General features: G+C 44.4%; 2 protein-coding genes and 1 pseudogene across 4 annotated transcripts in view; all 3 read left to right on the forward strand.

The window, feature by feature from the left end:
- The first annotated feature begins 24 nt into the window (after positions 1-24).
- Positions 25-5,362, forward strand: LOC11176158 (transient receptor potential cation channel protein painless; annotated as a pseudogene).
- Positions 5,363-5,944: 582 nt separating this feature from the next.
- On the forward strand, positions 5,945-14,158 carry LOC11175956 (transient receptor potential cation channel protein painless). Its single transcript, XM_003436009.2, has 6 exons — positions 5,945-6,877; positions 6,955-7,140; positions 10,705-12,577; positions 12,807-12,937; positions 13,013-13,113; positions 13,192-14,158. Exons 1-6 carry the CDS (start codon positions 6,833-6,835, stop codon positions 13,622-13,624), a joined length of 2,769 nt encoding a protein of 922 aa, XP_003436057.2. The 5' UTR covers positions 5,945-6,832; the 3' UTR covers positions 13,625-14,158.
- Positions 14,159-15,101: 943 nt separating this feature from the next.
- The window catches only part of LOC11175476 (uncharacterized), a 40,216-nt gene continuing 33,668 nt past the window's right edge, over positions 15,102-21,649 (forward strand). For 2 of the 3 annotated variants that reach the window (XM_061646586.1, XM_061646585.1), the window contains exon 1: positions 15,102-15,857. The gene's annotated coding sequence lies outside the window, so the exon portion shown is untranslated. The remainder of the gene's footprint in view (positions 15,858-21,649) is intronic. The other variant, XM_061646588.1, reaches the window with a different exon arrangement.

A 21,649-nucleotide genomic window follows, 5' to 3' on the forward strand; every position in this document is an offset into this window, starting at 1 on the left:
ATATCAGTCAATGTGCGACCCGGTGTTAGAACACACACGCTAGGGCCCGAAAGTGAACCGACCCGCGCCTTCCAAATCAATTGCGAACGTGCTGTAGAGCGCACCTGTGCTATCTGTTGAACAAGTCGTACCGAGAGCCAATGTTTGACGCTGTGAAACAATAGTGTGTTGTAGGTTGTGTCCACAAGTAGCAGCTACTTGCAAAAGGGTGCCATCGAATTAGTTGAATTGTGTTTTAGTGCAACCGTACAGACCGTGTGGTGGTTCGCCGATTGTTCACTGGTGTCGCAGACAAACGATCCGATCCAATCAACATGACCGAGCGACGCTGGTCAGGCAGTGTACAGCTAGTAAGGAATGATTATCCACTGCTTTTCATCGTGTACGCCACGTGTACTTATCCCTGCCCTGTTCGATGTAGAAAGCTGAGCGGAGTTTGCTGGAGAACAACTTGAACCAGTTCATCAAGGCGCTGGCGAATGAAGCCGACGTTAATGGGAAGATGAGTAAATTTCCGTATTCAAAGTATTCGCTGTTTGAGATGGCTTGCAAAACACCGGGAAGAGCCAAATTTATTGCGGCCTGCCTGCATCGTGGTGCCTTTGTGGCGCAGGTAAGCTACAGTTGTCGTATTGATTCGTACCTTAAGCTGTACCACCTGCTGTTCAGGAGTCAGCAAGCGTTAGAGTAGTCAAAGAAGAATGCTGGGAATTAGTATTATGTTATACTGTCTATCGCAAGCTTTCATTAAATAGTGAAAACCAAAACTTCTGCGTTTATGTAACTAATCTAGAAATTAGCCTGCGCCATAACGGAAACCTGCTGAAAACCCAATGAAGGCGTGGTTGTGACCAATCTTACACATTAGCAAGTTTCTGTACCGGTTGCTCTATTCGATTAAGATTAATCAACATGAATTTGGTGGTTTAGATATGTAATTGTAATGAGATTACGGTAGCAGCAGGGGAATTGCCATTTTATACTACACGTTTATCGCCCGTAGCTATATCTGTAAGATACCTTGAGACACATTAGTTTTTGTATGTGTTTATTTCAAATGTATCGCTAGCAGCTAGATCAAGAAGGGTTGATTGATTTACTTAATCTCAAAAAGTAATACAGCAAAAATGTCTTAGAGCTAGACCACCTCTAAACTGTGCTGATGGAACTCTTCTCCTATGCGTGATTATTATCATCATACCTTCGGTTAGGCTTTACAGACTACCCAGAAATGAAACGTTTTATCTAGCCATTAAAGTAGTGGTTTGAAGAGAGCGGATTGATGCGTCAGTGTTCCTTGATCGTCTATAGCAAGCGGCATCATCGGAGTGACACATCTCCTGTTTTGATAAGAGGAGCATGGTTTTCCTTTAAATGTTCATAATTTGAAGTCCCTCCATTAAAGTACCTCAAATATTTTATTGTGAAAATGGCAGCAATTTTTGTTGAATATACGCGTGCACTTAGCATTTAGTTCATTTCACGGCCCTGTTTGGAGCACATCTTGGACAAATTGTTAAACGGTCGCGCATGCAGTTTAGCATATCATGAACATTATCAGCAGGCCATTAACGACGTTATCGGTACAGTAACACACACTCAGGCACTAATCCAAGACACTGCTTTTGAGCAATGGCCACAATAGCCACAAGTAAAACGTTGGAATGTTTCCTTCTGATACTCAACGAACCAACATTGCATAATTGAGTCAACATCGTAGCAATGTATGCAAGTTGTTCCGTGATAGAGTGATTTGCAGTAGAAAAATAATAATCGCCAACTTCTTCTTCTTCTTCTTCTTTGGCGCAACAACCGTTGTCGGTCAAGGCCTGCCTGTACCACTTGTGGAGTTGGCTTTCAGTGACTTATGTATTGGATTACCCATCCATAGCAGGATAGTCACAGTCCTATGTATGGCGGCACGCTCCGTTTGGAGCTGGAACCCATGACGGGCATGTTGTTAAGTCGTACGAGTTGACCACTGTACCACGAGACCGGCTTCATCGCCAACACTTTTCCAAAAATAATCTGCAGAACCAGTACGATAAGTAGGTCGGAATGTCTTGATCGTAGATAATTGCTTAGTGCACTAAGGGTCGGACAAAATTATACATTACGCTTTTTAAAATACATACTTTCCTCCTAGAAAAATCCCTATACCAACGAGTATCCTATCCACCTGGCCGCGCTATCCTTCGACTGCGCAAATCTTTCCGCACTACTCAGCGCCCCGCGCATTCAGGTGGACCAAAAGTACGAAGATCGCACAACGCTGTACCTGTTGTTCGAACAGATCGACAGTGACAATTGGAAACATGTGTTTGAGTGTGTTAAGTTGCTGCTAGAGTACGACGCCAACATAAACACAACCGATGAGAACAGTGTGTCACCGATAGCTCTGCTAGTAACAGCTGGATACGACGATTGGAGAAAGGAAATTCTTGAATACTGTTTGCAGAACTACAGCGTGAACGTAGACTACCGGGGACAGCAGGCGAGAAAAGCGATCGTGAAGAATTTCCCTGGCACGGACATTCCCATCTACGACATGGAAAAGGTTACCGTGGATGTGTTGCGGAATAACCTGAATGGCGAGACGGAGGACGAGTTTATTGCGGCATACGAGAAGTATTGTCAGCAAAACAATGGTCACGTGCCGCCCGAAGAAGAACGCGCCGAGCTGCTATCCGTGGCCGTGTATCGAGCGAAGCTGACCGCCGCTCAGAAGCTCGTTGAAGGGCAGATAGTAGAGGGCAAGTTTACCGGTAATCCAAAACTACTTTCCGGTCTTCTGGCTAAGTGTTGTAATCGGGGGAACGTGCAGATGCTCGAATGGTTGCTGCAAATCATACCGGATGATGAGGTAGCGCTAGTCAATGAAGATCCGTTGCTCTCGCTGCTCGTGAAGCAGATCGACGTGTACACGGACAAGAGCTCCTACATCCGCATCATGCGCATCTTGCTGAACGATCCGCGCCTAGATATCGACAAGATCGATGGGAAGAAATGTGCGGCGATGCATTACGCCGTCAAGTACCAGATCGATCACGCCCAAGAGCTGCTGCTGGACGAGGGAGCGTACATCTGGGGCGAAAATATATTCGGCGATCTGCCGATCAGCGAGATGGACTCGTCCCTGCTGGAGAAGCATCTGGACTCGTGCGTCACGAACAACGATCGCAAGCCGGGCGACGAGGACTACGAAGTGAGGATCAGCTTTGCCAACTTTATACCGCCAGCCCTCAATCCAAATTCCGAGGACGAGATGCGACCGATCGTACGCATCGCACAGTCACCCAATTCTAAGCATCTCCTCTGGCATCCCGTCATATCGAGCATCTTGTTGCTTAAGTGGATGAAAGTGATCCACCTTCTCTACCTAAATTTGGTCATTTGTACCGTGTGTTTCGTTTCGTTTGCGATATACATCGTGTTTTGCATTGCGCGGGAAGATACCATTCTCAAACAATTGCTGTATTGCCTGTCAGTGTTGGGATGTGTGTATTTGATCGTCCGTGAAGCGTCCCAGTTTAGACTAAGCCCCGCCACTTACCTGCTATCAATGGAGAATTTAATGGAGCTATTGCTAATCGGCGGGTATGTTGCGGTGCTGGCGCACGAGTCAGCCGATAAGACATGGTCAATGGTGCTGGTTGGAGTGCTTCTGCTGCTAGGGGTGGAGCTTACGCTGCAATTTGGCATGCTCCCGGTGAACTCCATTGCCACCAATATGGTCATGCTGAAGACGGTTACGAAAAACTTTCTCATCTTTTTGATCTTGTACTCGATCATATTGGCGTCGTTTACGTTAAGCTTTTACACAGTGTTTAAGATGAAGGATATTGCTCAGCTGCGCAAAAAAACGGACTCGAACAAGCGGCAGTCCATAACCAGGACATTGAAGATGAGCATCTTTTCCACAATTTTGGTGAGATTCAGCTGGCGCTGATAAAAACTACAGTAATGTTCACTGGTAAGTACACGGTCGAATTATGAACGTAAATGGTCAAATATATCAAATTTCGAATGTAAATCGAATTCGGTAATAGTCCCATTCAGCAAGACAACACGACCTAATGTTTCTGTGTAAATCTTTAGGAGAGTTTGATGCGGCAGACTTACCATATAAATCATCCTGGCCCATGTATGTGCTGTTTCCAGTATTTGTGTTCTTCGTGACCATTGTCATAAACAACCTGATCAATGGTCTGGCCGTCAGCGACACAACGGTTCGTAATGGCTTGCTGTCGGGGACGGAACTCATTTCTAATAACTTCGCATATCAATTACAGACCATTCGGGCAGAATCCGAATTAGTAGGCATTACGGAGATGGTATCCATTATCTGCCGGTATGAAAAGGCACAGAAAGGATTTGAGTTCATCCATTCAACGTAAGTCGTTTTTGACAGTTGTTTCTTGTTCATTCTGGTTGTATTGAAGTAATCGGTAACATTGTACACGCTTGATTAGTTATTAACAAACAAACGTATTAGATTAATTGTTGCATGCTGGCTGAACTTCAAATTTATCATTTCCCCTCCCTACAGATTGGGCAAAATTAAGTTCCTGAATCTGGGATGGCTGTTTCCTAATTTGAAACTTTTTTGCAACGAGAAACCGCTGCATCAAATTGTGCTGAAGCCTAGCGATCAAAGCCTATCCACAATCCGGCAGGATCAACAAATCATCGAAACGGTTGAAAATGGTGGAATGCGAAAGAAACGTACGAGCAGCACGAATAATACGGCTGCAAATAGTTCGGAAATGAGAAATGGCCAAGAAGAAATTCAACTTATCACTACGAATGAAACTATTTCCAACATGGAGAATGGTCAAGAGCGAACTAGACGTACTAGCAAACATTGTCAGCTTCAGACGCATAAGACCTATCAGGCAGAGAGTTTACTTTACAAGCCTTTTAAGGGAATGCTGAACAAGATAGTTACGAAATCGATCGAGATGTTGAACTCCCGCCAAGTGCACGGTGAATCACAGGCGCATCGCCTATCACGCATGGAACAGAACATGACAAATATGATGCAGGAACTAAAGGAGTTGAAGGAATTGGTACGGGGCATTGGGAAAGGGCGTCGTGGAGATGATAAGAAAAGCTAAAATGTAGCTCCTGAGTTTTGTGAGAACGGCCTGGCCGTGTTATCAATTATAGTTACATTCAAAAACATAAACCTCACCTGACGGGTAAATAAAACAAGACCTTGGGTACAATTCTACACAAATACTTGCAAGGATTTAAATATTGATTAGCTAAAACGATACCAGAAGTTAGGATACGTTTGCATCTATCTGTCAAGCACGTTGCATACTGTTAGGCGCAAACGCATCATGATTTTAGATCAAATCTTTCTCGCAAATTAAAAATTTGTATTGTTTTATAAGTAAGACACGAACGGCAATCGATACAATCGATATGAAGCATCTAGTTTAAACCGACATGGGACACGTCCCGCAAAGAATAGTTATATGTGATTCAATAAATAAATATAATCGAATCACAGAACAGTGTTATTTGCAAACTACCAATCGCAGAAATTAATTAAAGCTGACTCATAAAAGAATACAGCGCCTCTCTGCCATCAGTATGGTCGCTGTAAATCAAGCAACAAGTGGAGCCAGCATCCTCCGGGCGCAACACGCGGAATGATGACGTAAACATTCCGTGCCGAAAGAACTCATACCAAGTGAAAGATATCATCCGGCACGATAGCATAACCGCATGAATGGGGAAACATATGAGGGAAACAGACAAAAAAAAAATGGGGGAAAATAATAAAAGAAAGACGAAACAAAGCAAATGTGTGCGTGGGTCAATCGCGACCATTCTGTCGTGGTGTTGGTTTTATCTCGCGGTTGACATGTCGGCTGAAAGTCATGACGCAGCATCCAATGCGTCGAAACCGGACAAACGGCTTTTTTCCTCCCGGTTGAATGTATGGTCGCGATCAGTCAATGTCGAAGAGAAGAGATGGGTCCTACCCACAATGCACAACAAATGTGTAGTATGTATCAACAGCGACTCTAACGCCAACCTTTCCTGCTCAGTCATCCCTCAGCTATTCCAAGCTATTGGACCGCTAATCGATGGAGTTTAGTTGGTGTCGCCACGGGTCCCCCATATCGAAGCGAAAACCCCTTATGCACAAACACATATGAGCGCTGAGGTATAGCGGGTTAAGTTTCAAAGTGCTCCTCATATGGTCCCCGATTGGCGTGGTTAGCTGGTCCACTGCATTCGTTCGTTTATTCGCTCTGTGGCCGTGCGGCGAGAAGCAACTGGATTTGCGTGCCCCCGCGCTTAATTAAATCAGAGTGGGTTTTTTTGGGTCTCTGTTCGTTCATAAAGATTCCCAATTCGTACTGTGTGGTGCATTGTGCGGTTTTTATGTACAAGTATTGTGATAACAACTAAAACAGTGAATCCTTTGAGAAGCGATCCTCTGACAAAAGCATAAAGTTTCGAAGCAAAAAAATCATCCGAAAAAAAAAACAAAAAGCAAAGTGCGTCTGTAGTTTGACGATCGTTTCAAAGTAGTGGTGATAGATGCGTATGGAAGACTCATAAAATTGACTGGACCGTGTCCACATATGGAACGTCGTGAAACGGTTCCTTTCCCTTCACGCCGCCACCACAGTCTCTTGCTGCTCTCGTGGTACTACACACACTGAGTGTGTCGCCGTCCAACAACGGAAGTCGTTCCGGTGTCGTGCTTGAACTGGTGTCATTTATCGACGGGCTGTGGTGGCTATTGTAGCATACATTCGACAACCTACCACGCAATTCTTCATCGCCCTGTGTACATCGACAGCACAACATGAGCTCTCAAAAGTTTATGCATCTAAGCCTCACTAGCCCGCAGGTACTGCAGTCAGCATTGTCAGCAAAATGCGATGCAACCGCAACACGTTACTCTACACGTTCAATTCCCAATTTTAGCTGGCGCTTGCTGCAAGCTTCGATGCGAACGACCTGTCGGAGTTCAACCGAGCGCTTCGCAACGGGGCAAACGTGAATCTCCGCGATCGTGACTCGCGGTACACGGTGTTCGAATTAGCATGCAAAACTCCCGGCAAGAAGCAGTTCATCCGAGCCTGTCTGAATCATGGAGCGGTACTGTCGGAGGTACGTATGGCGTGGGTTTTTTGTCTTTCTTTTTTTTTTTGTTTTTTATTTGACATGAAGTGACTTTAATTTTACGACTACTAAATGCTCGAAGGTGCGATATGCTGATGCTTTTCCAGCACGTACTGGAAGAGATCGTTTGTGACCGGCCCTCAAAGAGATTTTTGGGTGGGGCCGCTGGGTTGGTCATTCGCACTTTGAAACGTTGGCTCAGCGTTAGGAGCAGCGCCCAGAGTAAACAATGCTATCGAAAACGCTAGCCGCCGTTCCGGAACAGCTGCAAACATTTGCTCAAAGCTGCCCCGGAGTAGTAGCCAATGTTTGTGCGATCGGAGTGTGGGCGGGCAGCAGCGTTATTAGTTTAGACGGCGGAAATGCGCTTGCCAGCTCGAATTGTCTACATATACGGTATGGTGGTTGGTACATGTGCCGTTGATTGTGGAGGGATAGATATATTGAAACTCATCTTGATATGGTGCTCCAGTAAGGGAAGCAACGAAAACAGCACTTGCGTTTGAACTAGCAGCTTTGCATGTGCAGCTTTATAGTTAAAATATGAATTCGATCTAAATTAGCCACTAAATTGAGAAGGAAATGAGTCATTCTAAGGAAAAATAAATAATTGTAGGCGGAAATTATTATTTGGTAAACATTCGACGTCGATGAGCCAGTGATCAAGTGCATGTCAGACCGTTAAAAGTAGCTATGAAGGGCATTTGACAGATAGAAACATGTCTGGATGCGTCCATCAAATTTTTAACAAATTTTGAACATGTTCTGCCCGGCGAAGATAATAATCTTAGAAACAATAATAAGTCCAACATTCTCTGATGTACATGTGGATTTGTAATTATAACTAGAAATTCTTCTATTTGGCGTAACGTCCTACGCGGACATGCCGTCCCCTATACAGAATAGAATCTAATTTGAAATTTCTGATGACGGGTTTTCCTGTTTTTTTCCTAATAGATTATATACCAATGATAACGAAATCTATAACGTTTAAAGTGTTATTTGGAAACAATTGTTGGATATTGGATTGAATGCCCAAATGGTTTGATAGTGTCTCATAATGTATACCAACTAGGCGATCGCCTGGGGCTTCGTCGATTGAGGAGCCCCGTAGATTGATAGTCCATAGTATGCAGTATGTATGTATATTGACAGAGCACTAGGTACTAGGGCCCCTAAAGGATGGACGGTGGGGCCCCGAGACTTGCGAAACATATGCACCTCTCTCCCCCCATCGCTCGAAAATCATTTTGGTAGGACCTGGGCCCAATGGCCATCACTCCATGAGCAACAATGGTCGACATTGCAAAATATACTGATTTATAGGATTATTTCCAATACAGGGCAATATAAACTAGGGATGGTGAGGCAAGCCTATCTTTAATAATGAGGAAATCCAAAAAAATACGAACAAGATTTATTGAATTACTTTGTGAAATGTTTCTCCACAAGGCCTTCAACCACATACATCAATCTAGAAGCATAGCGCATTGGTTGTGATTTTATTTTGAGCACAGCCAGGATTAGAATCAATGTTTCGAAACGCTGCCTTATGAATAGGACGATGACAAATCATTTACAACAATAGCATGGCTTGTGTGGTATACAGAAAAAAGTGTCATCTAAGCATAGTGTTTTCAGCATAAGTTTTATCGATAGCATTTATCGTTGCTCGCAATCGCAATCAAAATATGGTTGAATAACAAACGCCATTATTTCAATTCAGAACGAATAGACCTATGCGCTTGCGCATGTGTGTGTGTGTGTGTGTGTGTAATGGGTTTGCCCCTCGGCTTTTGACTCTTTTTTTTACATAAATCATTTTAAACTCACTTGTTTAAAAGATCGACGGTTAAGTTGATCAACAGTCACGTCTGAGGTGCTGAACACGATCAAGAAAAAGACCAGAGCGACAAAAAATAAATTATTCGTGAGAAAGCTATTTGTTCTATGTCATCGTCTGGCAGTTGCTATTCGTTATAAAAATCAAGGAAAACAACCCAAGCGCCACAGATTAAGCTTAAACGACTGGAAAATTTAATATCCATAGAAAAAAAATGAAAGCTCCACAGCTTCATTGGTTTGATCAATAGATGGCGTATTAAAACTGATTATTATATTGCTATCCTTTTCTTGCAATGTGTTTCGGCAAGTTTCATCTTATCATGACCTATATAGCCTTCTAACTTTCCGTACAAAAATCTATATAAATGGTCGTGTGGTCAGATGCGTGGGTATCAACACCAACGACCATTACTCAAATCTCACTTGCTTCAGTGCTGATGGTTCCCATTGGAGTTTAGTATTTAAACAATTGTATCGCCGTTCTAGTTCTAGCGATGCATAACTTCAATGCATAACCATACAACAGTACAGAGGAAATGAGAAAGCTCTCCTCCAAGCGATGAAGCTCAACTAGTTGGGGTATCCCACCAAGAGAGAGCGCCACCAGCTTTTTCGCTATTTTTAGAATGCATGAGTCGTTTACCGTCTGCTAAACGAAGTCTTTCTATATTCCGTTTAGGTAGAGAACTTAAGTCGTTTAGAAGCCGTTTAGTGGTCGTTTAGTGGATTTGTGGCACTTCCCAAGTGACATTTGCTCGAAATTGTTTTACCATATCTGCTCGATTAGTACTCGATACGCCTGAAATTGTGGATTTGTATGTGATCAAGTGTGTTGAAAGCGCCAAGATTTGGTGTGATCGTAAATTAGACGTTCCTCTATCGATGGATGATGCCGTCGAGCTCATTTTTCATTCATAGCTATGGTTTTTTGATGAAAAACAAAAGCTAATTTTATGTGACGTTTTTCTATAAAAATGGTTATTATTTAAGTATAAAATGGGTACATGACCAACTATAACGATAGGAAACATCGTTTCCGAGCGAATCTAGAAGAAAGTTACGAAAAAGCCGCATCACATTTGATTTAAAAGGACTTTTTCTAAATTCCCTTAAACTAGTGCAGTTTAAGGGAAGTTTAAGGATCCAGTTTAAGGAAATTTGCTCGAATTCCCGATTAATCGTGCTATAAAATGTCAGTTGGGTTGGGAAGTGCTTTGTTGTTGTTTTTCGTAGAATATCATTTTAATAATTTACATAGTATAAATGAATAACAAAGCATATTTTTTTCCTAATCGAAGCGTACAAAAGTTTTTCAAAACATTTCAATTCACTCATGTATGTAATATCTAGGAGATAAAGCATATAATTTAAATTTATTCAACAAATTCAACATGATTTAACAAGAATACAAACAAGAACTTACAATAAGAAAAACATTAAAATCTTTTATTTCTCCCATTTCCATAAAAACATAAATCACTTCGTTTGTAACGGATCATTTTTGAAAATGTGCCTCTCGCACGAATAACACTCAAAACGCGATGCGTAACGCACGAATAAGCGGGTTGCGGTAGCTTTGTTGCTTGGGTCTCCATCCTCCAAGCAACTGGTAGGGCTTATTTACAAAACAAACCCTTTAGGGCAGTGTTTCCATAGATACGCATGCATACAGACGCACGCTAACGATACGCTTGTTTTCTTCGGCAGAAAAACCCCGAAACCAGTGAGTATCCCATCCACCTGGCCGCGCTATCCTTCGACAGTGAAAATCTTTCCGAATTGCTCAGCGCCCCGCGCATTCAGGTGGACCAAAAGTACGAAGATCGCACAGCGCTGTACCTGTTGTTCGAACAGATCGACAGCGACAATTGGAAGCATGTGTTTGAGTGTGTTAAGTTGCTGCTAAAGTACGACGCCAACATAAACGCGACCGATGAGAACAACGTATCACCGATAGCTCTGCTAGTAACAGCTGGATACGACGATTGGAGAAAGGAAATTCTTGAATACTGTTTGCAGAACTACAGCGTGAACGTAGACTACCGGCGACAGCAGGCGAGAAAAGCGATCGTGAAGAACTTCCCCGGTACGGACATTCCCATCTACGACATGGAAAAGGTTACCGTGGATGTGTTGCGGAACAAACTGTCCGCCGGAACGGAGGACGAGTTTCTTGCGGCTTACGAGAAGTACTGTCAGCAAAACAATGGTCACGTGCCGCGCGAAGAAGATCGCGCTGAGCTGCTATCCGTGGCCGTGTATCGAGCGAAGCTGACCGCTGCCCAGAAACTCGTTGAAGGGCAGATAGCAGAGGGCAAGTTTACCGGTAAGCCGGAATTATTTTCCGGCCTGCTGGCCAAGTGTTGTAATCGAGGGAACGTGCAGATGCTCGAATGGTTGCTGCAAATCATACCGGATGATGCAGTGGCGCTGATTAACGAGGATCCGCTGCTCTCGCTGCTCGTGAAGCAGATCGACGTATACAAGGACAAGAACAAGTGTCCCTACTTCCGCAGCATGGGCATCTTGCTGAACGATCCACGCCTGGAGGTGGACAAGATCGATGCGAAAAAATGTACGGCGATGCACTACGCCGTCAAGTACAAGATCGATCACGCCCAGGAGCTGCTGCTGGCCAAGGGTGCGTACATCGGGGGCGAGAACATGTTCGGCGATCTGCCGATCAGCGAGATGGACTCGTTCCTGCTGGAGAAGCATCTGGACTCGTGCGTCACGAACAACGATCGCAAGCCGGGCGACGAGGACTACGAAGTGAGGATCAGCTTTGCCAACTTTATACCGCCGGCCCACAAGCCCAACTACGCCAAGCCGGAACAGGTGCCGTTTAACGGGCTGCCGTACGAGGACGAGATGCGCCCGATCGTACGCATGGCCCAGTCGTCCAGCACCAAACGGCTGCTGCGGCATCCCGTCATATCGAGCATCCTGCTGCTCAAGTGGCTGAAGCTGATCTGCTTTTTCTACATCAATCTGGTGATCTGCACGATATTCTTCGTCTCCTTCACGGCGTACGTTGTGTTTTGCTACGGCCGGGAAGATGCACCGTTCAAGCTGTTCTTCTACTTCCTCTCGTTCGCCGGCTGGATATATTTGGTCGCACGCGAGCTGATCCAGTTTCTGCTGAACATGCGCGTGTACGTGCGGTCGATCGAGAACGGGATGGAGGTGCTGCTCATCCTGGCCTCGGGCGCGGTGCTGATGCGCGAGTTTGGCGACGAAACGCGGCGTGTCGCGTCCGCCTGCGTGATTCTGCTGTCGGCGCTAGAGTTTACGCTGCTCGTCGGCACGCTGCCCGTCCTATCGATCTCGACCCACATGGTGATGCTGAAGACGGTGTCGAAGAACTTTCTCAAGTGTCTGGTGCTGTACTCGATCATTTTGCTCGCATTTGCGTTCAGCTTCTACACGCTGTTCCGGGCGAACGGCGGTAACGGCGAGGCGGGCGAAGCGACCACAGACAAGACGGCCGCCGGTCAGGACGGCGATGGTGATGACGATCAGTTCAACCAGTTCGGGGAGGTTCCGCTTGCGTTGATGAAAACAGCGGTAATGTTGACCGGTGAGTAAACGGGCGTGGGAAAAACGGGGGAATACCCACTTGGGGTGATTATTTTTGCACCCTCCCCCTCCTCTTGCATACCATTAGTAAAGCGCCATTGTAGCAGGTGTACATATGGGAACGCATATGTTTAATCGATACAGCTACGCGGTCAACGCGCACTCGACATGTTATAAATAGCATTTATTGTTGCTGAAAATGTGTTGTAATGTGTGAATTACACTTTCAGGGGAATTCGAAGCGGCGAACATAAAATTTCAACAGTCAAGCTTGAGCTACTTCGTGTTCGCGCTGTTTCTGTTCTTTGTTTCGATCGTGCTGTTCAACCTGATGAACGGTCTGGCCGTGAGCGACACGACGGTAGGTGGCTTGTTTGCGCTACACAGCCCGTGTAGATGACGTCTTTTTTATATTCTTCTTTACACTATTACACAGACCATCAAAGCGGAATCTGAAATCATCGGCATTACGCAGAAAGTGTTCCTCATCAACAAGTACGAAAATGCACTGAAAACATCGAAGCCCATTCGCTGCATGTAAGTAGCAACGTTTGCCGGTGCCTGTTTTCCCAATGATGACTCATCTGCTAAACGATTACCCTTTCCGTTTCGCAGCACCGAGCGAATGGCGTGGCTGTTCCCGTCGAACAGTTTGCAGCTGTTCTCGAACAATCAACCGCTGAAGTACATCGCGGTCAAGCCAAACCAGTCGAACGCAATCATGGTATCGTCGCTCGTGCCCCGGTACGCGCAGGACGTCGAGATGGGTGAGTTGGTGGTGCAGGACAAAAAGCTGGAAGTCGAAGGATTGCTGGAGCGCAACACCAAGTACGGTACCGAATGCTGCATCATGCCCTGCCTCAACAACATGGATGGGAAGATAGTGAAGTATGCGCTGGAGATTTTGCACTCCCGCCACGAGCACGTCGGCTCGATCGAGTACCGGATGTCGCGCATGGAGCAGAACATCGAGCGGATGGCGCAGGAGCAGATCGAGATGAAAAAGTTGCTGCAAACGCTCGTTACCTCGTTGCATGCTAAGGCGTAGTCGTTCTGTATTGCGCACAGGATGGAAGTTGGGATTAATTTATGTTTTTTAATGCTTTAACTGACTCAAATGCATTTGGTTTGCATTTTGTGAACGGCATTACTGTACTGCTTCATTTGCACCCTTACCTCACGCAGCTATTATTGACATTGAAGTTTGTAAGTCTATTTTAACTAGCACTCAGTTTGCTTATAATTGTTACCTTTTTAAAGCGGAAACAAGCAACGTTCCTGTTCGTCTTAAATCGCGCATGAATGCTAGACTGAATCAAACCGATCAGTCAATATAACCATCACAATGATTCTATCTGAATCATTACGCCTTAACGATACCTGCAAGGATTTATGAAATGTTATACCTTTTTACACCTTTGAATCTCTACGGTGGTCGTTACACATGAAACGATTGCACTTATTTACACTCATTTCCACTGTTTGTATAGGACTGTTGGCATTGCATTGTTAGCGAATTGCGTTGGTTGTATTAATGTAATTTTAAGCCCCACAATAAACCATTCAAGTGTAACAATCATAACTATTGAATATATTTAATTTACAAATACTTGCTCCTTTTTAGCTCGAACGTGTAAAGCCTAACCTTTGCCGAATTGAATTTCATTCGATTTATTTCAAAGATTAATTGAAAAGACTCACCATTTTTGTGGAAGCTATCAGTATTATTTCATTTGACATTTTATTCACTAAAAAAGATGTAAATATATCACTCATGTAAGGAAACACGTTTATGGGGATCATCTATCAGTTTGTTAAATAAAAAAAGATTGTTCAAATAAAAACTTAAATAGGGAAGCTTCTACTGTTTCTTGATGAACATATCACAACAATTGAGCTATTTGAACGTGTTATATTAATATTATTTTAACGTTTTATTTTTTTTATGTTTATTTCCATGTTAAATGCTTGTAAAGATCTATACATTTAAAATCTCAGCTTATTTGTCATTATTGAAATTATGACGCAGAATAGTAAAAATACATTTGTTAAACAATTTGTTAAACTATCATTTTAATTAATTAAAATATTTTATATTAACACAAAAAGTAAAATGAAACCAAACACAACAGCAAATTGAATTATAGTACAAACATATTTGAAACGTCAAAAAATACATACCCTTTCAAAAAAGGATCTTTAGAATATGAAAATGAAATAAAAAAGGAGAAAATTAAGATAAAATATTTTTTTCATCACATATTTGCAAACAGTTTGTCCACCGGGTGCACCCACGTTGCGCGATCGCGCGCAATTTCGAATTAAGGGTAGTGCGAAGCGTAACAAGCGATGGTGGGGTGTGATTCCAGCAAGATCACCGGCGCGTGAGTGATTGGCCCCTTCCTCGGTAGTTGTTGGTGGGGGGGTGGGGTGAGCAAACACAAAACACAAAAAAAAGAAAACCAGCCCACCAACCAGTCACTCAGAGAGCGGGAGAGTGCTTGGCCGGTTTCGCACAGCCTGCACAGTCGCGGCTAGTTTCTTCGGTCTCGAGTCATCGGATTCGATGCACGTGCTTCCGTAAACGCGCCCCTCGGGTCGTTCGGTGCGAATTGCGGCTGGGCAGCAAACCTTTACGGTGTATGTGCGGTTCCAGTACTTACGTACGCAGCATCTATCAGCCAGTGGGGGAAGGGAGCACGCATCATAGTGTGTGTTTGATGTGCGAATGCTCTAAGCTGGCCAGGGGAAAAAGTAAGGAAAGAATAAGCGTGTAAATTTAGTGTGAAATTCAAGCTTGGCGGATATTGTTAGTGACAGTGTGTGTGTGTGTGCTACATTGTGTGTTTATGGAGTTGCACCAAAGGAAGATGAAACGTGGCCGCAGATCGCTTTTACAGTGTAGTGACGAAGGCTAAACCGTTTGTTGATGAAATAAAACGGGGGAAAATACGCGGTCCTAAGTGAAGTAGTGCGGTGTAGCATAAGCATTGATTTTCTCGTCGGTGAATTAAGCCTACAGTGCCGTGTCCAATCCAATCAACCGATCGAGTGAGCAAAGTGTAGATACAGAAACCATAGTGCCGTTTCTAGTGGATCGTTCCCTTGAGGGGGTTTTGTGCTAGCAGGCGCACGTGAATACCAGATCACTCATATTATTCAGTTAGTGCAGGTGGTTTACTGTGTATGCAAAGTGACACGGCGCAGCAAACTTGCGTGTTTACATCAGCTTGGGTCGGAAGGGGATCGCGTACTGCATCAGTAAGGCTGCTTTCTTCAAGGTAAGACAATGCGCTACAAAAAAAGCTAGGTGCATAGGGCAGATATACAGACATGTGTTGCGATGTTCCTTTAAATATTATTTGAAATGTTCACACTTACCTTCGAGCCTTAGTACCATAGCATACACTACTTTTCATGCTTTAAAATAGCTCAACGAAGAGACAATCCTTATTGAATCATTGTTCTTATCAATGATGCTTTTTAAAAGCGTATTGTTATTGTTCAACAACCCACCCAGCTCCGTTTCTTCCTTTTGCCTTCTTGCAACCTTCGTTGACCTTTACCTCGCATCGTTTGCGAATATGCTGCTGGATGCTAACCCGGGCCTTCTTCTACTCCCCTACCCTCCCCCCCTCCCCCCCCCCCACCCATTGATTATCTTGCGCTGCACCTTTGCGGTTCCAATCTCACCTCGCGCGGCGTGTGCCGTTCTCGCGCAACCGAATGTGTTGGTTTTTTCACCATTCGTTTTTGGAGCACCATTCGATGCACGACCACAGTGTCACAGCCGGGTGGTGTAGTGGTCTCCCCTTCGCCCCGAACGCCGGTCGCCTTCCAGCCCCATCGAATGCGTTAATCATATTCGAGCAACAGGCTCCGTAAAAGGACATACGCACACGACACGACGGTACACGGCGGCTGCCCTGCTGCACAGATACCTGCTGATCAATGTCACCGGTTTTGGAACGTCACAGCGACCACTCCACTGCAGTTGCCTTCCCCATTTCTACTTGTTGCTCACTTGTTTGCACCCTTCCACGCGGGCTCGGAACACCCCGATATCGGATTTCAGCTTGTTTGGTTTTGGAGTCGTGAGTCGTTGGTTCCCCCGTTGGTGCCGGTGGTGGAGTGATCCGTGCACCGTTTTGCGCCCCAAAAGTGTCGGCAACATTCTGCAAGCCGCACGGTGGAAAGGAGGCAGGCTGGTAGGGAAGGCCCTGTTGCGGCAGGTAGACGACGAGAAAGAGACTTTAATTACTTCCACTTCGCGTTAGCCAATTGGCCGTGCTGTTGTTGTTGTTGTTGTCTCCTCCAAACCCCTCTCTGTAGCACGGGCGAACGAAACCAACCTCCAAGATCGATTGGGCCGGATTTATGTGGGAACTCTTGGTTGTGTGTGGTTTGCCACTCAACAGGAAACGAAGAAGGTGAGAAGAGTGAAAGAGCAATAGTGCGATGGAACTGTTGCCGAATGAAGGAAGGGAGCGGAGGTGGGGCCGCCCGAGCGGTAGCAGGAGATCCTCCGAGAGGCATATCCTTGAACGGGCAGCATCGACGCTCACGCTCCACATTGGCAGCGGCGTGCAGGCTGCTGCGAGCGTGGCGCAGTCGTGGCGCGTGAGGCGAAAGGTTGCCGTGATCGTCCATCACGGCGGCGGCGATGGTGAATTTCAGCTCCGACACTCTGCACAAACCTGCGAAGTTGTTTTGCAGTTTTCCAGTTGAGTCGAAGTCAAATAATTGCCGCTTACTGAGAGGATTTAATTTTGCAGTGTTTTTTATTCAAAAGATAAATCATACTATTTTTTTTGTTTTGCTTATTTGCTGTTTTGCCTTTTTGATACGTTTGTTAGCTTTTAACATTAATTAATTAATGATTAATTATTCAAGAAAATTCGATAATTTTGCAAATATGTTTATCTTTTTTACTAGGAATTGGAGCGTTTTTAAAGGATTATATGACTAAAATTTGCTCTGTAACTAAATTCTAAACATGATAGACTTTTAATGTTGCTTCTATGTTCTTCTAGTCCCTTATTTTATAAAGTCCTAATCAAAATCCCAACTGATGTTTCTGCTCTATATATGTTTGAAAGTTAATGTATTCGCAAGGATGAAACCTTATGCTTATTATTGTTTTAGTTTATTATTTTAGTTTATAAGCATTTCATGTGAATTTATCCAGGTTATTTTTTTCAAAACAATTTGAAATAGTTAGAAAAAAGTTCTTGCTACGTTGGAGTTTTAAATTTGCTGTTTTGTAAAAAAATTCCAACGAGAAGAGCGTTCAACAACGCGTCGCTCTTAAGGCTGTAACATGCAATGTTTCTCTAGCCAGCTCAACATTGTAAATTTCATTTCCAATACGAAAATAGGGAATAGGGATATTCAACATTGTCAAAAGTATGTCGAGCGTATACCAGAGCAACCAATGACAGATCATTCTAGTTTCCATTTTTATTGCCGCTATTGTTGTTTATTGTTGAAATGTATTTAACGGGGTTTGATTTGTTCGCTTACGATGTTAAGCTGGCCAAAGAAACCCTGTAAGTTCATTCGTAGCAAGGACTGAAGTCCCAAGTAGCAAGGACTGACTGTCGTGCTGCGTGGTATTAAATGAAGTGCCGAAAGCCTTTATGTCCGCGTAAGACGTTACGCCAAATAGAAGAAGGTCTTTGGGCAAGTCTTATGTTGCCTTACATCTAGGGTAGATTTAAAAGCATCTCAAAATCAAAAGTATAGCAAGAATACACCAACGTGCATTCTTTGCGCCGGAAATTCAAATGGGAATCGAACTTCTCCTTGCTTTTACAGAGATCGGTTTGATTATTTAGGCCGGTAGTCTCTAGTCAGTTTAAATAGCATTTGTTTTAATATATGCATACAAAGCAGTACTGCCTTATGACAAAAGTTGCGTCAACAAGATATGGAAAAAGCTATTTTGCTGTGTGATTTGGTACACACTATTAACTGAACAATATTCTATGTAAAGCAACATGTGTGTTTTTTTTTCGGATCAGTTTACATAATGAATACACACGATTACAACAAAATAACAATTAGCTAACCCTTCTCTTCCGTAGTGCAGCCACACATCGAGCAATGCCACACTTAATCCCCCTCCGCTAATTGTGTGCTATCGTTTGCCATTGGAAAAGAAGAACAGAACAAGAAGTAAAACACATTTTCATCGCAATCAATCGCCATCAAACGTCTCGTACGTCGTCGGCCAGCACCCCATCCAGCCAGCTGGGTGCATCTTCCTGTGCCGCAAACCTGATGCACATGCTGCTACCAGGCCGCTAATTTGCGAAACGCTTCACACCCCGTAACCGTTGATCGTTTGACAGCGGGGTTCTGATTTTATTTTTTACTTTTTTGTTCGCTGCTTCTTCCCATTCCTACTGCCCGTTTTGTGGCGGGGTGGAATGTACCTGGTCTGGCTTTTTTGTTGCTGCTGCTGCTGCTCATTACTGTCAAGTTCACACGTGACGCGCTGCGACGTTCGACGTGTCGGTGTCGGGCGGGTATACCACCCTATACCAGACCGCAAAACCGCTCCACTGCTGCTCGATTGTGGCCACAGTAGCCCCACTTCGGCGTGCCTCGAACGGTTTGGGTTGACGTGGTGGTGGTTGTGGTGGTGGTTGAGGCGCTGTTGGCACGTACAGATTGACGTACAGCGTTGCCCGCGCCGGTCTCGCCGCTCGCCCACCCGGCCCATTTACGAGCAGGTGGTGTCGCATAATAAATCGCCAATTGATATGTTAATGTGGGGTGCACGTCAAACACATCGGCATCCACAATGCCACACGCCCGTGTCGTGACGTGTTGTGAGCGGTTCGTTTCGTGCGGCCCGGTTGCAGACTACTGACTACTGCTGCAAGATGTCTTTAAATTGGCTGCACTTAAACAGAGCCGCACTGTGTTTTGGTATCGTGTCTGGCCGCAGCTGCCAAGCAAACACTGCTGGTGGTATTTTGTCACATCGCGATCAGCTTGAAGCGGTCGTTGCTAGATTGAGCAGTGCCGTGTGGCCTATATTATTCCATTTGCTGCTGCTGTTGGTGCCCCAATGGTGCCCGAGTAAAGTGAGATGAGCGCCCGGGTGGAACGCGGACTCGCCCTAATCTCGTTGCTGGATGAGAATTGGATGAACGATCACATCGGTCACTGGACTGTGACCCCGCCGCCAGTTTGTATGTATGTGTGTGTGTGATCAACGACACCAAGCCAAGCTGCAATCGCCCACACTACCCATCCCACCCAGTACCCACAGCCGCGACTACACGGATTAACGAATAAATTACAATTAGGCGTAAAGATCGCGCACAATAGATAAATTACGACCGCGGGAGGGACGGATTGCGTTCGCTTCATATTGGTCGAACCACTTTAGCACGATGCTAACGATGCCGCGAATGCCGTCACAGGGTTTCCTTTTTTTTACTTTTTAGCATAACGACCAAGAGTGGCTCGCATCGTTGACGCCGCGTATCGTTCTCGTGTGTTTTTTTGCTTTCACAGCAACAGTAGCAACAAGCCGACATTTTAAGAGCAATCGCGCCAAGTGCCTGCCTGCTGCTTCCCCCCTTTTATCGCCCGGGACGGTTTCGGAAGCTGGTTAGCGGTAAGTAAAAGTGACATTGCCGCTACCCGTGCAGGCTCCAAAGATGGAGCCGAAAAGGGGCAAAACATGACCGGTTTGTTTTGTATTTTGTTTTTGTGTCCCAATCACATCGATGCTAGCTGCTCTTTCATGCGCTGCCGCACGTCGGTGCACTGGATGCAAAGGGATACACACCAATCGATTACCGATTCGTGCCGATGCATTTGCATGCTTTCGATCGGTACAATGGGCACTGCGCATGTGCGGCTGCGTGTGTGTGTGAACATGCCGGAACATGCGATCGGCATTGACCCATTTTTGGAATGGGGAAGAGCACCATTGGGTACAAGAAGGCTCGCAATCATTGGTGCCGTGGGTTTCATCTTAATGCCGATGGGTTGCACCGTGAGGCTTAAGGGTGTACACATGTAAGGTTGTTGCGATACAAGGGTTTGGGATGTTATAATTCATTGGGAATGGCATTTTTCCTGAGCATCATCATGAGGGCTCACGCAATGTATGCGGATGTTGTCATGTTCCAGTTATTGTTCTTGGCAAAAGAATTATATTGTGAATTAACATGGCTTATAGTTGTGAATTAACATGGCTGAATAGTTCGATGATATTTATATTATTGAAGCAATCCTTTGCTTGCAAATAAAACAATTACTTCTGAGGCGTTAAATCATACAAGGCACAAAATTTATGCAGATTATAAATTAAAGTTAATTTTATTAGGTTCATTATCAAACTCTTTAGGAGTGTATTGTTTATCATCAAAATTCTCTCGGTTTTGGTATTAGTTCATAATACTGCCATACGCGTAGGACTGCCCAATTAGTTGGTTTAGCCGTTATACAATTACGAGCGATTTGAATTGCATGGAGTGGGGAATAGGGAGAATCTATTGGACGATGTTTTTATATTGTATGTGATTCAATGATCCAACTCATTTGAAAAGTATAACAAATGGTATAAATTATCAATTTACATACATTCTAGAAAAAACTATCTTCGTTTGTGAATGTTGAATTTTGGTCTTCACAGTCTGGTTTTTGGGTTATGGTTTTGCAGAAGTTCCTTAGCGCTTCTCAGTTCATTGTTTATCTTTTCCGGTTTTACGAAACCGTACACCTAGACCATCAGATACTCGAAAAACTCGAAGAAGTTGACTTATCTTCAGCACGATTAGAGAAATTGAAAACAGTATGTCTTCAAGATTCCGGAAGACTCCTTGTTTGAGTACTAATCTCTATAATTAAGTTGAATAAAGGATAAACAAATCGTATCCTCGGAGCACTTCTTGCAGTATTTCCACTCATCTTTGAAAGGGTATAGTATTTCGAAGTAATGGATGTAGTCTATGAAATCAAAAGTCATCAGTTATGTCATATAATCTCAAAGTTAAACCTCAGATTCATTCAAGAGGCACAACCCGCTCCGAATCTGTTTTCATCTGTT

The sequence above is a fragment of the Anopheles gambiae genome, chromosome 2 (assembly GCF_943734735.2).
Source record: "Anopheles gambiae chromosome 2, idAnoGambNW_F1_1, whole genome shotgun sequence".
Lineage (NCBI taxonomy): Eukaryota > Metazoa > Arthropoda > Insecta > Diptera > Culicidae > Anopheles > Anopheles gambiae.

What these genes read in the sequence shown, in the direction of transcription:
- LOC11175956 (XM_003436009.2), top strand. Translation starts at nt 6,833, where the DNA reads ATGAGCTCTCAAAAGTTTATGCATCTAAGCCTCACTAGCCCGCAG. An exon ending in TAAGCCTCACTAGCCCGCAG is followed by an intron (nt 6,878 to 6,954) that starts GTACTGCAGTCA and finishes TCCCAATTTTAG; the next exon opens with CTGGCGCTTGCTGCAAGCTT. An exon ending in AACAGCGGTAATGTTGACCG is followed by an intron (nt 12,578 to 12,806) that starts GTGAGTAAACGG and finishes TTACACTTTCAG; the next exon opens with GGGAATTCGAAGCGGCGAAC.